Source organism: Bombina bombina, chromosome 3 (assembly GCF_027579735.1).
Source record: "Bombina bombina isolate aBomBom1 chromosome 3, aBomBom1.pri, whole genome shotgun sequence".
NCBI classification, from domain to species: Eukaryota; Metazoa; Chordata; class Amphibia; order Anura; family Bombinatoridae; genus Bombina; species Bombina bombina.
Window position 1 is genome coordinate 47,312,986 of NC_069501.1, and position 18,038 is coordinate 47,331,023.

Sequence of the window (18,038 nt, forward strand, 5' to 3'; positions counted from 1 at the left end):
CACTGTCAATGAAATAGCTCGCAGCACCGGAGTCAACAAGAGCCTGGGTGACTATGGAGGAGTCCACCCAGGAAAGGACAACCGTGACCAAAGGTTTCTCCTTTATCGGTTTCGGGGATGAGGATAAACCACCCAAGGTCTACCCCCCACAGGACCTTAGGTGTGAGTGTTTCCCGGCCGTGTAGGACAAGACTTCAAAAGGTGGCCCTGTAACCCACAATAGAGGCAGAGCCCCTCCCTCCACCTAAAGGCCCTCTCCGCAGCAGAGAGATGCCTGAATCCCAACTGCATCGGCTCAACAGTAACTGGTGACTCGGAACCAGGAGGCATGGGAGGAGAGGGAGGCATGGGTGGGAATACGTAGGAGACAACGGAACAGGAGGCTTCTGCAAGTGCTCCTTGAAAGAGGGCCTCTCACTTAGTCTGATGTCAATTAGGATCAGAAAAAGACACCAATGCCTCGAGATCTTCTGGTAAATCTCTGGCAGCAATTTCGTCTTTAATCGCATCAGAGAGCCCATGAAAGAAGGCGGCAACAAGGACTTTATTGTTCCAACCTACCTTTGCGGCAAGGGTATGGAACTCAATGGCATACTGAGCAACAGATCTTGTACCATGCTGAATGAACATGAGTCGTTTAGCAGCAGAGGAGGAGCGAGCCGGAACATCAAATACCCTTCGAAGGGAGGCAACAAATTCAGGGTAATTTGAAATCACAGGTTCATTAGTCTCCCACAAGGGATTAGCCCAGGCAAGAGCTTTGTCAGAGAGTAACGAGATGAGAAATCCCACCTTTGCTCTCTCAGAGAGAAACGCCTGAGGTAACATCTCAAAGTAAATGCCCACCTGGTTCAAAAACCCTCTGCACTGATTAGGATCGCCTCCATATCGCTGAGGTAGAGGTGCAGAACCTGGAAATGCTCCTGGTAGGACTAGGTGCAGCAGCGGAAACAGGAGCAGCCATAACTTGCGGGACACTTTGGTCCAAATGTGCAGTGCGAGTCAGCAGGGTTTGCAGGGCTAGTGCAAATTGATCCAAGCGGTGATCCTGTTCATCCATCCTGGAAATTATGGCAGGTAAAGGTGGATTATTAGCACCATCAGAATTCATGTCCCTTGCGTAATGTCAGGGTGCCAGGAATCAGACTGAGACAAGAAGTGCAAAAATAATCACACCTTTATTAATAGCAAAAAATAATAAAAAGTCCACAAGTCAAATAACAAGCCAGGAATCAAAACCTGAGCTGGTAGTCAGACGAGCCGAGTCAGGAGCCAAAGCGAGTAGTCTGACGAGCCGGAATCAGGAACAAGGAGAACAGCAGAGTCAGGAACAAGCCAGGGATCAGGAACCAGGAGGGATGTCAGACAGCAAGTTAATACACAGGAGCTCTCACAAACAGGTCTGAGACAACGCAAGGGCAAAGCATACTGAACAGAGGCCCTTTAAATAATAAGTGATGACATCACAATTCTAAGACTGCATCCTGTCTCACAAGGATGATGTACACCAGTCTGGCCATAAAAGGAAGTGCAGGAAATGAGCAGCATCACACAGTATGCACCAGAGTCAGCAAGAGAGGTGAGTAAAATGGCTGCCAGCAGCACATGGCAAACAAAACAGGGAAAAAACCCTGACACTCTCATTGTCCTAGTTGGGGTCTCATCCTAACGAGTCTGAGAAACATTGACAAATCTGCAACCTAACCTTGGTGCTTTGATTGAACCGCATGGGTACTGAGAGCGGACACCAATACCCAAACGGCAAGTTTTCCAGCTTATAGAGTCTAGGCTGCCGCACAACATCTCCCAAGAGACTTTGCTAACAAGCAATGAGACCTGTAGTGCCAATCATGTCACTTTGTGTAGCGCGTAGCTGAACAGAAGAGGAAAATTGAACTAAAAGGTTTGGACATTTTAATTCCGGTGCTACAAGCAATAGATCATTGTTTTACACTCTTAGAACAGAGTATACGAACCGACTTGCAAGATATTTTAGGTCCCTCTATGATTGAAGCAACCTCGCTAGATTATACAACCACACATTGTGCAGCAAACAGTGTCAAGGGATATACACATCCAGAATCAGTAGCGCCGCCAGTAATGGGGTCTCAGAGAATGAATCTACTAGTTAAGAAACAAAGCACATCAAGGTATCTGGCTAGACATAACGTCTTAAACCGACCTACCTTAGCGAGAGAATGGTGCCTTAGAGAACACCATTAGGGTTATCTACCACCACAAGATGGAAACTAATTTGTGGGGAGTTACGAGTAGCCACAAAGCAGTCTAGAACAGGGAAGAGACAGTGACCGTCACAGAGAATAAACAAGGAGCCCTACTCAATCAAGGCGAAGCGATAAGTCCTGAACTAATCTCTACCATACATGATGAGGAACCAGAGAAGCCAGGTCCGATCCCCTCTCAACCACTTTGGATGAAGAACAGCACTGAGGCCCTTGATGGATTGCTACTCCATTTACCACACCTATCAGTCACCACTATATTACCTACCGCTATGTGGGAAACCACAACTAATTTGTTGCCAAAAATAGGAATGGGGTAGACACATTTGTTCACATGTAATATATGCAATCTTCCACTAAGACAATCTACACTGTATAAACTCCATGACAACTGGCTAGTTTGATTTTATATACCTGTTATTATTGTTACAAACCAACAACACTGTTGTGTATGTGTTTTACTAACCTGAACATATCCCCCTATTTACCTCTAAACTACTTGATAAGCTGTAACCCACTATATATTTCATTATAGCAAACCAAATGAAAACATTGTGGAACTAGATATTAACAATTGGCTTATTTATGTGTGCTGTTTATATAAATGTCCTGCTAAAATTGTGTACCATATTTTTGAACCCTAGAGGTATATATCAAGGATCTAAGATCCCAACAATACTTGCTGATCCTATACATCATGGGAATTTAAGCTACATTTGGGGTAGCTGCTGCTCCAACCATATTACATGTGTTTTGCATCTGTCTGTAAAGCTACTTAATAGGAACCTCAGAGCAGGGTTTAAGGTCTTCCACTTATTATATACATACCATACTCAATATACTGTATCTCCATGTTAGCGGCCGAGACTATGGAGTATAGTTATTATCAAAAAACAAGAAATTCCACAGCACCTTCCTTTTCAACAAATTTTATTTAACTTCTCCCATGGAGGTACAAACAGATTATGGCAACGTTTCGGGAGATTATCCCTTAATCATGCTAATGGGCCTCATCTGTTTAGATGCATTTATAGGCCTACATATTAACCCATTGCATATTGTTACAAAGTGAATTATATCACCTAATACTTACACCTAGTCAAAAAAAGAGAGTGGGTAGTAAGGGCGCTAAGAGCTAAAGATCTTGGGGGGTAGTGTTTGTCGTTAATCTGCTATTATTGCATTAATATTAGTAGTGCATTGGGTGTAAGAAATTAATTTCTAAGTGATTCTACATATACACTCTAAACATGTTAGATAAATTTTAAATATTTTAATAAAGGTTAAAATTTCCCATTTATACATAGATACTTGTATGAAATAATTATTAGAGACGTCTCTCTATTATATTGGGGATCCAACCAACAATATCACAAATCAGCAAGGTTTATGCAATCATAAGAAAATTCGTATGATATAAGAAATGTATCAGTTTATGACAATCTATACAGTGTTAAAAATTAAAAAATTGTAGCAGCCTTGTATATAAAACAATGTTGAATGAACTCAGTTGTGTTCTTAAATAAGAAAGCTCCTCTCCATTTGGAGAGATATAGTAGCTGGAGTTCTTTTACAGCGGTGCTGTGATAAACTAGTTTAGTGCGTCTGAGTCCAGAGAGTATTAAGTTAAAAGTTTTTTATATGTATAAGCGTCCCACATATACAGTGTTTCTCAGATGATATTTGTTATCTTCTAGTGGTAACGTACTGGGAAATTTTAACCTTTATTAAAATATTTAAAATGTATCTAATATGTTTAGAGTGTATATGTAGAATCACTTAGAAATTAATTTCTTACACCCAATGCACTACTAATATTAATGCAATAATAGCAGATTAACGATAAACACTACCCCCCAAGATCTTTAGCTCTTAGCGCCCTTACTACCCACTCTCTTTTTTAAGTACATTGTTGCTTAGATTGAATGATCTAAGCATACCCAGTAAGGTGTTTGATCTCCTCCCCTGACACTAGCGCACTATTCCACTCACCTTTTTAACTTACACCTAGTGGTTACATTTATTTTTACAGTTAAACACATATATAAAGTTAAAAACAATATACCATTTACCTATGTACATATTGATGTTAAAACATACAGAAAATATTATTGTATTAATTCACATATTATTAATGCCCATTACAGAAATACTTTGAGGTCCAGCTCTCTATTAATGCCTTTTAGGGATCAATGTATATAATTTATGTATCCAGTAGGATTCCTTTTGTTTTAATACTGATTCCCTATTACCACCCCTTCTTAATTTATCTACTCCATCAATTATTTGCCACCTTAGTTGGCTAATACTGTGGCCTGCGCCCAAAAAATGGCATGACACAGGTGCTTCCTGATCCCCACATCTGATATTGGATCTGTGTTGACTCATCCTATCTCGTACCTGCCTTGTAGTCTCTCCAATATAAATCTTGGAACATGGGCATTTAATTAGGTATACGACATAGGATGAGTCACATGTATAGTGATTTTTAATGCCAAATTTTTTCCCTGTTTGTGGGTGTTGGAACTCTACCCCTTTAATAACTGTGTTGCAGATGGCACAACCTGAGCATGGAAACGTTCCATAGCTTCTACTTGTAATATATTTTTGTCTTTTGTTAGAACCTAAATCATTTTTAACTAATATATCACCCAAATTTTGGACCCTACGATATGCCATCATAGGAGGATTTTTGAATGATTCAACATTTAAATTATAATTTTTCAAGATGTGCCAGTGTTTAGAAATAATATTGCTAGTTTCTTTGCTCTTAGGGTTAAATTGTGTAACACATACCACGCTTTGTTCATTATCTTTCTTAATTTTAGCAATATTTTTTTCTTCTAATTCTTGCGCTTTTATAATCTCACTGTCATTTAATTTCACAGGGTATCCTCTTTGTTTGAGCTTATCTCCCATTTCTTGTAATCTACAGTTAATTAGAGAATTCTCATTCACAATCCGTTTTACCCTTTTAAACTGACTACGGGGGAGGGAGTTTTTTAGGGCACCATGATGGAAGCTTTCATACCTTAACAAAGTATTTCTATCGGTTTCCTTTCTGTGCAAATCAACTTTAAAATTACAGGTGTCTTTATTCACATGTATTACTGTATCCAAGAATACCACCTTCTCTTCACTAAAGGTTAATTGATTGATTTAGTTGTTCAACAAATGCCAATAGGGTACCAACGTCACCCCACCACACACCAAATATGTCATCTATGAAGCGCCACCATGACGCCCCATATTTTAAAAACAGACTATTTTCGTATACAAAATTTCTCTTCAAAACTATTCATGAACATATTGGCGTATGCTGGGGCAACGTTGGACCCCATGGCCGTACCCCTTATTTGCAAAAACCAATCATCTTGGAACAAGAAATAATTATTGTACAAAACAATTCTTAACAAATTTTCAAAGAATAGTATCTGGCTTTCATTGTATAACAAAGAATTTCTAAGTGCCAAAACACTCGTCCCTATGCCACTTTCATGATTAATTACAGTATACAAACTACTAACATCAAGAGTATAGAGAATGCACTTTGTATTTTCCAGGGGTAGACTCTTAAGCTTTTCAATGAAATCACTGGTATCCCTAATGTACGATGTTATTTTTTGGACCTCTGGTTGCAAAATCCTATCTAAATATGTGGCTATATTGGTGAAAACCGAATCTATTCCTGCCACAATTGGCCGCCCCGGTGGTTTAGTCAGGTTTTTATGTACCTTAGGTACTGTATAAAAAAAAATTGGTGTTTTTGGCCATTCTACATATAGATATTCAGATAATTTTTTTATCAATAATGCCATTCTTCAATGCCCAATTTAACACACTCATTTCTGCTTGTATTTTACTCACTGGATTACCCTGTATTGGTTTGTAAGTATTAATTTAATAGGTCTTTTTCTTTAAGGGAGTCTATAGATTTTTTTCTGGGGCAATGTTAAATTTGGTTTGTACTCATTCCATTTTTTCAATTTTTTATTGCTGCAACTTCTTTTTAATTTCCTCATATCATGTTTCAACACTATTATTGCCATAAATTGGCAAAAAAAAACAATTTTTTTTTTAAACAGACCCATAGATTTTAATGTTAACATGTCATTTTTATAACCAATAGTGTTATTAATCAACCATGGGCTCTCATTAAATAAACATTTTAACTTTAATGTCCGAAAAAACCTGTAAAGATCTTTTTCTAATTCAAAGAAATCAATGTCTTTTACAGGACAAAATGACAATCCTTTTTCTAGTGTCTCGTACTCACTCTTATCCAACACTTTACTCGAGATGTTGATTACTGTTGATTCTTCTTTGTTTTGTTCACCTTCCTCCTCGGGGGATAATACAATTATATTTTCTGTATGTTTTAACATCAATATGTACATAGGTAAATGGTATATTGTTTTTAACTTTATATATGTGTTTAACTGTAATAATAAATGTAACCACTAGGTGGTAGTATTAGGTGATATAATACAATGGGTTAATATGTACGCCTATAAATGCATCTAAACAGATGAGGCCCATTAGCATGATTAAGGGATAATCTCCCGAAAGTTGCCATAATCTGTTTGTACCTCCATGGGAGAAGTTAAATAAAATTAGTTGAAAAGGAAGGTGCTGTGGAATGTCTTGTTTCCTGTATTTATAGAGGTTGGACAGTCCCTCTCACCACTTGCATCTGACTCTACCTGGGAGCTGTGCACTGTTTTGTTTGCGACTATTGATACACTAGACTGTCTATAGTGTTTACCTGCTCCAGGTGTCGATTGTTTCCCGACAGTATAGAAACAACTCCTAAAGTTGACGGTACAAAAACATTTACCTATTCGGATATTGATGCAGCTAGGATTACCACACTCATCCGTGGGTCAAGGGACTTTCTAAAAGAGGCCCCCAAAGAAAAAAGTGTACAAGAATATGAGAGATTAAAAAGAAGAAACATGATTTGGGAACTGCATGCAATAACCCTAGCTGAATATTTCAGGGTAAAGAGGATCCCAAGTGGATTACGCATGTCTACACAACCCACTTTATTAAAGGACAATCCTGAGTACTGCGACAAATTTGAAGCCATATTAAACAAATGTTCTTACGATCTAATAGTGCTGACAGTAGATTCTCTACAGCAATAAATTGATAAACAACAGATTGAGGTGGACAAGAACAAAGAAGCTTTACAGCAAATGTTAACAACTGATGAATTTGATAAAAATATAAAAGAGGTTGAAGATAAAATTAATACCATAAAAAAGGAGCTGCAGGAACAGAAGAGGTTAAAGTTCCAGCGTGACGAAATGGACTACCTTTAGGGGCATGTCTACAGATGGCGTAGTGAACCATCCCATTGGAAGAAAAGAGGGCCTGGCAAATCACAGAGGACCTATCGAAATCAAGCTAAGCAGAAGTTTCAAGATAGTGGAAATCACGTCAGCAGCACTGATTCATCGGATGGGCAGAGTTTTTTTAGAATCGAGCGACGATTCAATGACGTCATCAGGAAATGCCACCGAGGCGGCCGCAAACACAAGCGGCATGGAAAAAGATTGCCGGTATCCCCCGAAGAGGAAGGTGAACAAAACAAAGAAGAAGAATCAACAGTAATCAACATCTCAAGTAAAGTGTTGGATAAGAGTGAGTATGAGACACTAGAAAAAGGATTGTCGTTTTGTCCTGTAAAAGACATTGATTTCTTTGAATTAGAAAAAGATCTTTACAAGTTTTTTCAGACATTAAAGTTAAAATGTTTATTTAATGAGAGCTCACGGTTGATTAATAACACTATTGGTTATAAAAATGACATGTTAACATTAAAATCTACGGGTTTGATTAAAAAAAAAAAAAGTATTTTTTTGCCAACTTATGGCAATAATAATGTTGAAACATGATATGAGGAAATTAAAAAGAATTCACAGCAATAAAAAATTGAAAAAATGGAATGAGCACAAACCAAATTTAACATTGCCCCAGAAAAAAGCTATAGACTCCCTAAAAGAAAAAGACCTATTAGTGAGGAGATTAAACAGCAATTAGGAGATATTAATACTTACAAACCAATACAGGGTAATCCAGTGAGTAAAATACAAGCAGAAATAAGGAGTGTGTTAAATTGGGCATTGAAGAATGGCATTATTGATAAAAAGTTATCTGAATATCTATATGTAGAATGGCCAAAAACACACCTATTTTTTTTTAAAGTACCTAAGGTACATAAAAACCTGACTAAACCACCGGGGCGGCCAATTGTGGCAGGAATAGATTCAGTTTTCACCAATATAGCCACATATTTAGATAGGATTTTGCAACCAGAGGTCCAAAAAATAACATCGTACATTAGGGATACCAGTGATTTCATTGAAAAGCTTAAGAGTTTACCTCTGCATTCTCTACACTCTTGATGTTAGTAGTTTGTATACTGTGATTAATCATGAAAGTGGCATAGGGACGAGTGTTTTGGCACTTAGAAATTCTTTGTTATACAATGAAAGCCAGATACTATTCTTTGAAAATTTGTTAAGAATTGTATTGTACAATAATTATTTCTTGTTCCAAGATGATTGGTTTTTGCAAATAAGGGGTACGGTCATGGGGTTCAACGTTGCCCCAGCATACGCCAATATGTTCATGAATAGTTTTGAAGAGAAATTTGTATACAAAAATAGTCTGTTTTTAAAATATGGGGCGTCATGGTGGCGCTTCATAGACGACATATTTGGTGTGTGGTGGGGTGACGTTGGTACCCTATTGGCATTTGTTGAACAACTAAATCAAGCTGTTAATAATTTGAAGTTTATATTAACCTTTAGTGAAGAGAAGGTGGTATTCTTGGATACAGTAATACATGTGAATAAAGACACCAGTAATTTTAAAGTTGATTTGCACAGAAAGGAAACCAATAGAAATACTTTGTTAAGGTATGAAAGCTTCCATCATGGTGACCTAAAAAACTCCCTCCCCCGTAGTCAGTTTAAAAGGGTAAAACGTATTGTGAATGAGAATTCTCTAACTGTAGATTACAAGAAATGGGAGATAAACTCAAACAAAGAGGATACCCTGTGAAATTGATTGACAGTGAGATTATAAAAGCGCAAGAATTAGAAGAAAAAAATATTGCTAAAATTAAGAAAAATAATGAACAAAGGGTGGTATGTGTTACACAATTTAACCCTAAGAGCAAAGAAATTAGCAATATTATTTCTAAACACTGGCACATCTTGAAAAATTGTAATTTAAATGTTGAATCATTCAAAAAACCTCCTATGATGGCATATCGTAGGGTCCAAAGTTTGGGTGATATATTAGTTAAAAATGATTTAGGTTCTAACAAAAGACAAAAATATATTACAAGTAGAAGCTATGGAACGTTTCCATGCTCAGGTTGTGCCAGCTGCAACACAGTTATTAAAGGGGTAGAGTTCCAACACCCACAAACAGGGAAAAAATTTGGCATTAAAAATCACTATACGTGTGACTCATCCTATGTCGTATACCAAATTAAATGCCCATGTTCCAAGATTTATATTGGAGAGACTACAAGGAAGGTACGAGATAGGATGAGTCAACACAGATCCAATATCAGATGTGGGGATCAGGAAGCACCCGTGTCATGCAATTTTTTGGGCGCAGGCCACAGTATTAGCCAACTAAGGTGGCAAATAATTGATGGAGTAGATAAATTAAGAAGGGGTGGTAATAGGGAATCAGTATTAAAACAAAAGGAATCCTACTGGATACATAAATTATATACCTTGATCCCTAAAAGGCATTAATAGAGAGCTGGACCTCAAAGTATTTCTGTAATGGGCATTAATAATATGTGAATTAATACAATAATATTTTCTGTATGTTTTAACATCAATATGTACATAGGTAAATGGTATATTGTTTTTAACTATATATATATGTGTTTAACTGTAAAAATAAATGTAACCACTAGGTGGAAGTATTAGGTGATATAATTCACTTTGTAACAATACAGGGAGTGCAGAATTATTAGGCAAGTTGTATTTTTGAGGATTAATTTTATTATTGAACAACAACCATGTTCTCAATGAACCCAAAAAACTCATTAATATCAAAGCTGAATAGTTTTGGAAGTAGTTTTTAGTTTGTTTTTAGTTTTAGCTATTTTAGGGGGATATCTGTGTGTGCAGGTGACTATTACTGTGCATAATTATTAGGCAACTTAACAAAAAACAAATATATACCCATTTCAATTATTTATTTTTACCAGTGAAACCAATATAACATCTCAACATTCACAAATATACATTTCTGACATTCAAAAACAAAACAAAAACAAATCAGCGACCAATATAGCCACCTTTCTTTGCAAGGACACTCAAAAGCCTGCCATCCATGGATTCTGTCAGTGTTTTGATCTGTTCACCATCAACATTGCGTGCAGCAGCAACCACAGCCTCCCAGACACTGTTCAGAGAGGTGTACTGTTTTCCCTCCTTGTAAATCTCACATTTGATGATGGACCACAGGTTCTCAATGGGGTTCAGATCAGATTTTCTTCTTTTATACCCTTTCTTGCCAGCCACGCTGTGGAGTACTTGGACGCGTGTGATGGAGCATTGTCCTGCATGAAAATCATGTTTTTCTTGAAGGATGCAGACTTCTTCCTGTACCATTGCTTGAAGAAGGTGTCTTCCAGAAACTGGCAGTAGGACTGGGAGTTGAGCTTGACTCCATCCTCAACCCGAAAAGGCCCCACAAGCTCATCTTTGATGATACCAGCCCAAACCAGTACTCCACCTTGCTGGCGTCTAAGTCGGACTGGAGCTCTCTGCCCTTTACCAATCCAGCCACGGGCCCATCCATCTGGCCCATCAAGACTCACTCTCATCTCATCAGTCCATAAAACCTTAGAAAAATCAGTCTTGAGATATTTCTTGGCCCAGTCTTGACGTTTCAGCTTGTGTGTCTTGTTCAGTGGTGGTCGTCTTTCAGCCTTTCTTACCTTGGCCATGTCTCTGAGTATTGCACACCTTGTGCTTTTGGGCACTCCAGTGATGTTGCAGCTCTGAAATATGGCCAAACTGGTGGCAAGTGGCATCTTGGCAGCTGCACGCTTGACTTTTCTCAGTTCATGGGCAGTTATTTTGCACCTTGGTTTTTCCACACGCTTCTTGCGACCCTGTTGACTATTTTGAATGAAACGCTTGATTGTTCGATGATCACGCTTCAGAAGCTTTGCAATTTTAAGAGTGCTGCATCCCTCTGCAAGATATCTCACTATTTTTGACTTTTCTGAGCCTGTCAAGTCCTTCTTTTGACCCATTTTGCCAAAGGAAAGGAAGTTGCCTAATAATTATGCACACCTGATATAGGGTGTTGATGTCATTAGACCACACCCCTTCTCATTACAGAGATGCACATCACCTAATATGCTTAATTGGTAGTAGGCTTTCGAGCCTATACAGCTTGGAGTAAGACAACATGCATAAAGAGGATGATGTGGTCAAAATACTCATTTGCCTAATAATTCTGCACTCCCTGTATACAATGGGTTAATATGTAGGCCTATAAATGCATCTAAACAGATGAGGCCCATTAGCATGATTAAGGGATAATCTCCCGAAACGTAACCATAATCTGTTTGTACCTCCATGGGAGAAGAAGTTAAATAAAATTTGTTGAAAAGGAAGGTGCTGTGGAATTTCTTGTTTCCTGTATTTATAGAGGTTGGACAGTCCCTCTTACCACTTGCATTTGACTCTACCTGGGAGCTGTACACTTTTTTGTTTGCGACTATAGTTATCAAAGTTACACTGATTGGGTGCAATACTACTATAACCAAAATATCTAAATTCTAGATAAAGTAATAGGATTTGACCCATAAATCCTCTTTTACTAAGGTTAGCTACCACCTAACTTGTGATGGGGAGCTTTTGTACTTTGGAGCTTATATAACATATACTATATGCACCTCTATAAGGCCTCAGAAAACTACTATAATTTGTTATGTCTAGTCCAAATAGAGCAAGGTTATCTACCCCTAACATGCTTCGATATATATATATATATATATATATATATATATATATATATTATATTATATAATCCCTCTATGTTATTAAATCCACCCCCCACACCTTACAGTTTACCATGTAAACAAAGGAAAAATGCATCCTATTGATGTTTTACTTCAGAAGCTGAACTTATATAATGTTTCTCAGGTGATCTGAATAGTTATACTGTTTACACATAGTTGAACCACTCAATAATGCCGAAGATTAAAACTATAAGGTAGTGAAAAATAATCACAGTTATAGTCCCTACATTGCCTCTTAAATTTGTGAATAAGCTCTTTATGAAATAAACCTGATATCAATGAGAGCAACATTGAAATAAACTGGAAATATACCAAGGGTGTCTAGTTAACCCTACTTATCACCCACCATTAGCACCAATGCTTAATAAGTTCCTTCTATCGGTTTAAATTTTGTCTCTATTCCCCTATATCTGATAATCCTATTCCCAATTATCAATGATGTTAACATTAAGGTCCAAAAGTGGCCGTTCACTATCATGGGAAATAGCCAAATACCAATATAAGAGAGGTTTACTTTTTATTTTATATGTTGGTTAATTACAAGTGCTCTTACTTAAAAATGTTGTTTTCTATATCTATACTGCACGGTTGAAGATACGTCTCGCTGAAACTCTACACCAACTTGCTGATTAAGGTCAAGAAGCTTTCAATACATGTTGAACTTTTAATGTATCAATTGGACTTTTATAATCATGCCAACATGCTGGATATGTATACATTATAACCTTGTTGTTCCTTGTATATTTCATAACCTCAATGAAAATATTTATACCAAAAAAAAGATATATATGAATACTTCACAATGCAATGTTTTTCACATAGCAGAATATGTTCTATTAATTCATAAATACATATTTCTTTATATATCTGACAGTATTTTGTATAAATATATATTTATACATAGATAGATAGATAGATAGATAGATAGATAGATAGATAGATAGATAGATAGAGGAATATCTATTTATAAATACGTACAATATAATATGCTATGTGAAGAAAATGGGAATGTGAAATATTTACAGTATATACACAGTATAACACTTTTTGTCATGTTTACAAGTGTTTTTAATACAAGTTGGGCAGCAAACATGAGCTTCTCTTTTGCGGTCTCTTTATTTTATTATGCATAAACAAAAGTTACATTTTAGACTGTAACAACCCCACATTAGGGACTCACTATATATTTGTTTGTGCACAAAGGCATTCTTTATTTTACCGATCTTTATACGTTAATTTTTTGGATTAAAATCTTTAGACATGTATATGTATGTAACTCAATGTTAAAGCCCTCTGCCTGCTTTTTTTTCTAACAACTGAGACCTCATATCCTTTTAGCCTTTATAACTTTTGAGTGTCATTTTTTTACAATAATTTTTATTATATGGTGTTATTATGAGTGTAAATGTAATGCGTTTTTTATGTGTTGTGACACTTTTTTGTTTCGCGAAACAGTTAACCAGAGCTCTGAGGACACAGTAATCATTCTAACATAAATCGTGATTGTGCTCAAGCGTTCCCCTTTACTTTCAACTTGTAATACAATGCACGCAAACAGACGTGATAAATCCCTTATCGCTTGTGTGATTAACTGTTAATGCACCACTCGTAATAAAGGTTTTACATTTTCTCATACTTCTCCTGGAGTTTCCCGTTTGTGTCCCGGCAGCCGTGGGGCTTTACAACCTAATGTCAGATTACTAAGACCTTAGTTATAACTATGTTGAGAGTGAGTACCACCATGCATACCAATTTATATTTGTGTCTAACAGACTTCACTATTATAGTCCTTATCCTTTTTTTTTAGGTTTACCATTGTGGATTACAAGGGATCTTTCTCCTATTTGACCACTACTGCAGTGATCTTTTGTCAGGGATTATATCCTTATTTAAATCAATTTAAGATTCACATATACACATTGTTACTGCTACAGATAGAGTTTATTTTAACCAGTGGACCTAAGAATATACACAGTGAAACATGACACTGACTGCCAGCACTGTGCCCAATGAGAACAGAAGGAAAGGAGCACTGAGGCTGGCAGCTGGGCGTAAAAACAAAAGGGGTGACTATGACTCACACTCATTTATCCCACTTACTGTAAATGTCAATATTAAATGCCAGTTTACTGGGGGCCAAGATCTACTTTCTAGGCATAATGGGGCTTTGGCATAGGATGTCTTGATTTTAAAACAATCCTGTGCTATGTATGCATCTTATAAATCAGCTGTAACTTAAATAGGAGTTTTTTACTCCTTATACAGTAGGCTAAAAGGAAAAATCAAACCTTCCCTGAAAAAGAAAGTTGCACTGTTTAGTACAGCTTAATATAAGGCAGTACATCTCTTTATAACAAGCAGCTAAATAAAAATAAATTAAGCAATTGATTTAATTTTAAGCATGATCATAAAAACCATAGAAATGGCATGTGTCACAAACAAATAGCAAACACCAAAAAACAAATAGACCTGAAAGTTCACTACTGGTGCAGTCTCTACTTATTACGGATATCTTCACAGCGGTAACCGTATTTTAATCTGCACAATTTTGTTTTGGGATAACAGTTAATACAGAGCTGATGTATGTCCTCTAAGCACACAGAAATGTCCTTACTTCAGGCCACTCCAGCTCAAATCGCAGGTGCAAGTAGCTGCTACAATAGCTTCTATACTGAGCATTTCAGCTTTGTCAATATCTTTTCAAGCTTTATCAAGTTAATTACAATGTCTTTACTTGTTTTTACTTTGATTTTTAGCTGCTTTATCTGATGTCTTTGGAGCCCTGTTGCATTTCACAATCAAACAAGTTTGCACCAAGGGACAAAGAGCGTTTATGGTTTACTGATTTAGCTACTGGTAAAGTTTGTAAAAGAACTTACTGTGATGGCACCAATTCCTCCTCCAGTGCTGCTCCTCAGGTATATCTGCTCTTGTGTCTTAGCCTTAAGTATAACAGTTGTAGCACCAGCAATATACAGCAAGGTTTGGTCATCCAGCAAGTGAAGATTAGCACGTTTGGTGCAGTCATAGCCAAAGGAATGTCTATAGTTTATTAAGGAAACTGAATGACTGTTAATTGAAAGGAAATAAAAGTAATCATAAATGGTGGTGTAGTCTAAAACGTAGTACAATTTTTCTTAAATCATTTTCTTTCAGAGTGACTCATATTGCTTTACATCTTGCTTTGATTCCTTCTAAAATATATTAAATCTATATAAATAAATACCATTAAATATTTATTTAAAAATCTATCATTTGGAAATATGATGTTTTATCCAATCTGTGAGTAGTAATAAGTCCATGGAAAGAAACCCAACATGTATTTTACTGTAGCTGATTATCTCACTATAAGACACTTAAAAAATTATTTCTGAATAACGCATTACAAGGTAGAAACCTGACTTATACACCTCAACATCAATCGAAAGGATACAATAGATGTAGAACCCGGTCTGGAATTCCAGTGTTAGGTGTCACAAATGGCTTGGAGCAGATGTCCTCATAATCATAGAAGAAGTTGCTTGGGATTTTATCTTCTTGTTTGGGTTCATCTTCTAGTTTGATTTCATCTTCTAGTTTGATTTCATCATCTTGTTTGGGTTCGTCTTCTTGTTTGTTTTGTCCATCTTGATTGGGTTCTTCTTCTAGTTTTGTTTCTTCTTCTACCTTAGGTTCTTCTTCTGGACTGGGTTCCTCTACTTTGGGGTTCTCTTCTGGATTGAGTTCCCCTTCCAGTTTGGGTTCCCCTTCCAGTTTGGGTTCTCCTTCCAGTTTGGGTTCTCCTTCCAGTTTGGGTTCTCCTTCCAGTTTGGGTTCTCCTTCCAGTTTGGGTTCTCCTTCCAGCTTGGGTTCTCCTTCCAGCTTGGGTTCTCCTTCCAGTTGAGGATCCTGTTCTAGTTTAGGTTCTTCTTTTAGTTGTGTTTGTTTACCTTCTCTGGGATCTTCCTCTAGCTTGGGTTCTTCATCTAATTTCGATCCTCCTACTAATTTTGGGCTTTCTTCTTTTAGTTTGAGTCTGCCATCTTCTTTATCTTCCTTTTCTTTTGGTACTTCTTCTACTTTGGGTTCTGCTTGTTTATTTGGTTCATCTGCCTCTAAAGATTCAAGCTGTTGATCTGTTCCTATAATAACAATCTTGTAACGTATCTTAATGGATAATTAGCTACATTATGAGCAAATCCATAAACTCCTATTCATAGTTATTATACTCAGCATTACTCACCATCTTTCTGGGCCACCTCTGTACGGTCTTTGGCCAACTCTTCTATATCTGGTGTAGGTATCTCTGTTGTTATTTCCACTTCAGCAGATGTTGCATCACTATATTTTCCCACAACTAAAGATCAATGCATGAAATAGAGATTATCTTCAGCTGTTTATATTAAAATTTCTGCTTAACTTTTTCTGTGTCAATTTTTGTTATTTCAACATGGCATTGATAACAATTTCTTGACTCCTACAGTGCAAGTTGTGCAGGGCTGCTGCACAAGCCTCAGCATTACTCACCGTCCATCTGGGCCACCTCAGTACCAGTCTTGGTCTCTGTAGGGTCTTTTGACAAATCTTCAATATCAGGAGTAGGTGTCTCTGTTGTTATTTCCACTTCACCAGGTGCACCATCACTATATTTTTCCACAACTAAAGGTCAAAGCAAATTAGATAACATAAGTAAAATGGCAAGTTATTTTAAAATGTATGCTCTCTATCATCAAAGAAATAAAAAACAAAACAAAACAAAACAGACTTTACTGTCCCTTTAAGGACTAACAATATTTTTTCAAATACACATGCTCTGGAACATATAATAAAGAACCCTTTTATTTAATACCATTTGTTTTGTGGATTTTATGTTTAACATAGTATTGATGACATTTGAAAACTATATAATTTTGTCCTAGTAGTGAACTTCTGATACAAGCGTAAACCATATCCATATGATAATATATTCAATTAAGCTATTGTAAAGACCAAAAAAGAAAATCAAGAGCACATGGTGCACAGATGGTAAAGTCTCCGCTTTAAAAAAACAGATTTGCAATGTTAGTGATATTTTAGATGGCGTCTAATCAATCAGTTGTAACAAAGATGCGCTATAAAACTTACTTTTTAATATAGATATGAAAGCACTTCAAAAGTAAATTTTTCTGTGAGCTAAAGGTTTAAATTGTTCTCAGCGCTCTAGCTACAAAAGTTATCTAAAGGCGAGAGTGCTGATTGGAGAACAATTCAGACCGTTTGCTCACAGAAAAAAAATGACTTTTGAAATGGGCAGAGGAGCGCTGGGTATTTGAATTTCATATCTATATTAAAAAGTTATAGTGCATCTTCCTTACAACTAATGAATTAACCTCCATCTAAAATAACATTCTGGATCGGTTTATACAAAGGGAAGAGTTTACCATCACTTTAAGCTAATTTTAACTAAAAATCCCAAGAAATGCAAAGTTTCCATTTTACTTCAGTAAGTATGGTCAGGGATATGCAAATAACTATGCACAGCTACAAATCACAAAATCCAGATATATACAAATATTCCGAAATCCAAACTTCTCCAAAATTCTAAGCTTTTGCCGTCCCAAGCAGTTTGGATAAAGGGTTTTCTACCTGTATTGTGTTTCTAACCTTCAAAATGATATATAAAAACAGATCACGTGGTGATAGCAGGTTGCAGTGTAGTATAGAATTACCTACTAGTAATAGCATTGTAACTGATTTCATAT

General features: G+C 36.6%; 1 protein-coding gene across 1 annotated transcript in view; it reads right to left on the reverse strand.

Moving 5' to 3' along the window:
* The window catches only part of CFAP44 (cilia and flagella associated protein 44), a 296,056-nt gene extending 278,035 nt beyond the window's left edge, over positions 1 to 18,021 (reverse strand). The window contains exons 1-5 of the mRNA XM_053705145.1: positions 18,006 to 18,021; positions 16,825 to 16,956; positions 16,541 to 16,654; positions 15,752 to 16,439; positions 15,198 to 15,360 (exon numbers count right to left, since the gene is read on the reverse strand). Coding sequence (XP_053561120.1) covers positions 15,198 to 15,360; positions 15,752 to 16,439; positions 16,541 to 16,654; positions 16,825 to 16,956; positions 18,006 to 18,021 — 1,113 coding nt within the window. The remainder of the gene's footprint in view (positions 1 to 15,197; positions 15,361 to 15,751; positions 16,440 to 16,540; positions 16,655 to 16,824; positions 16,957 to 18,005) is intronic.
* Between the last annotated feature and the right edge of the window lie 17 nt (positions 18,022 to 18,038).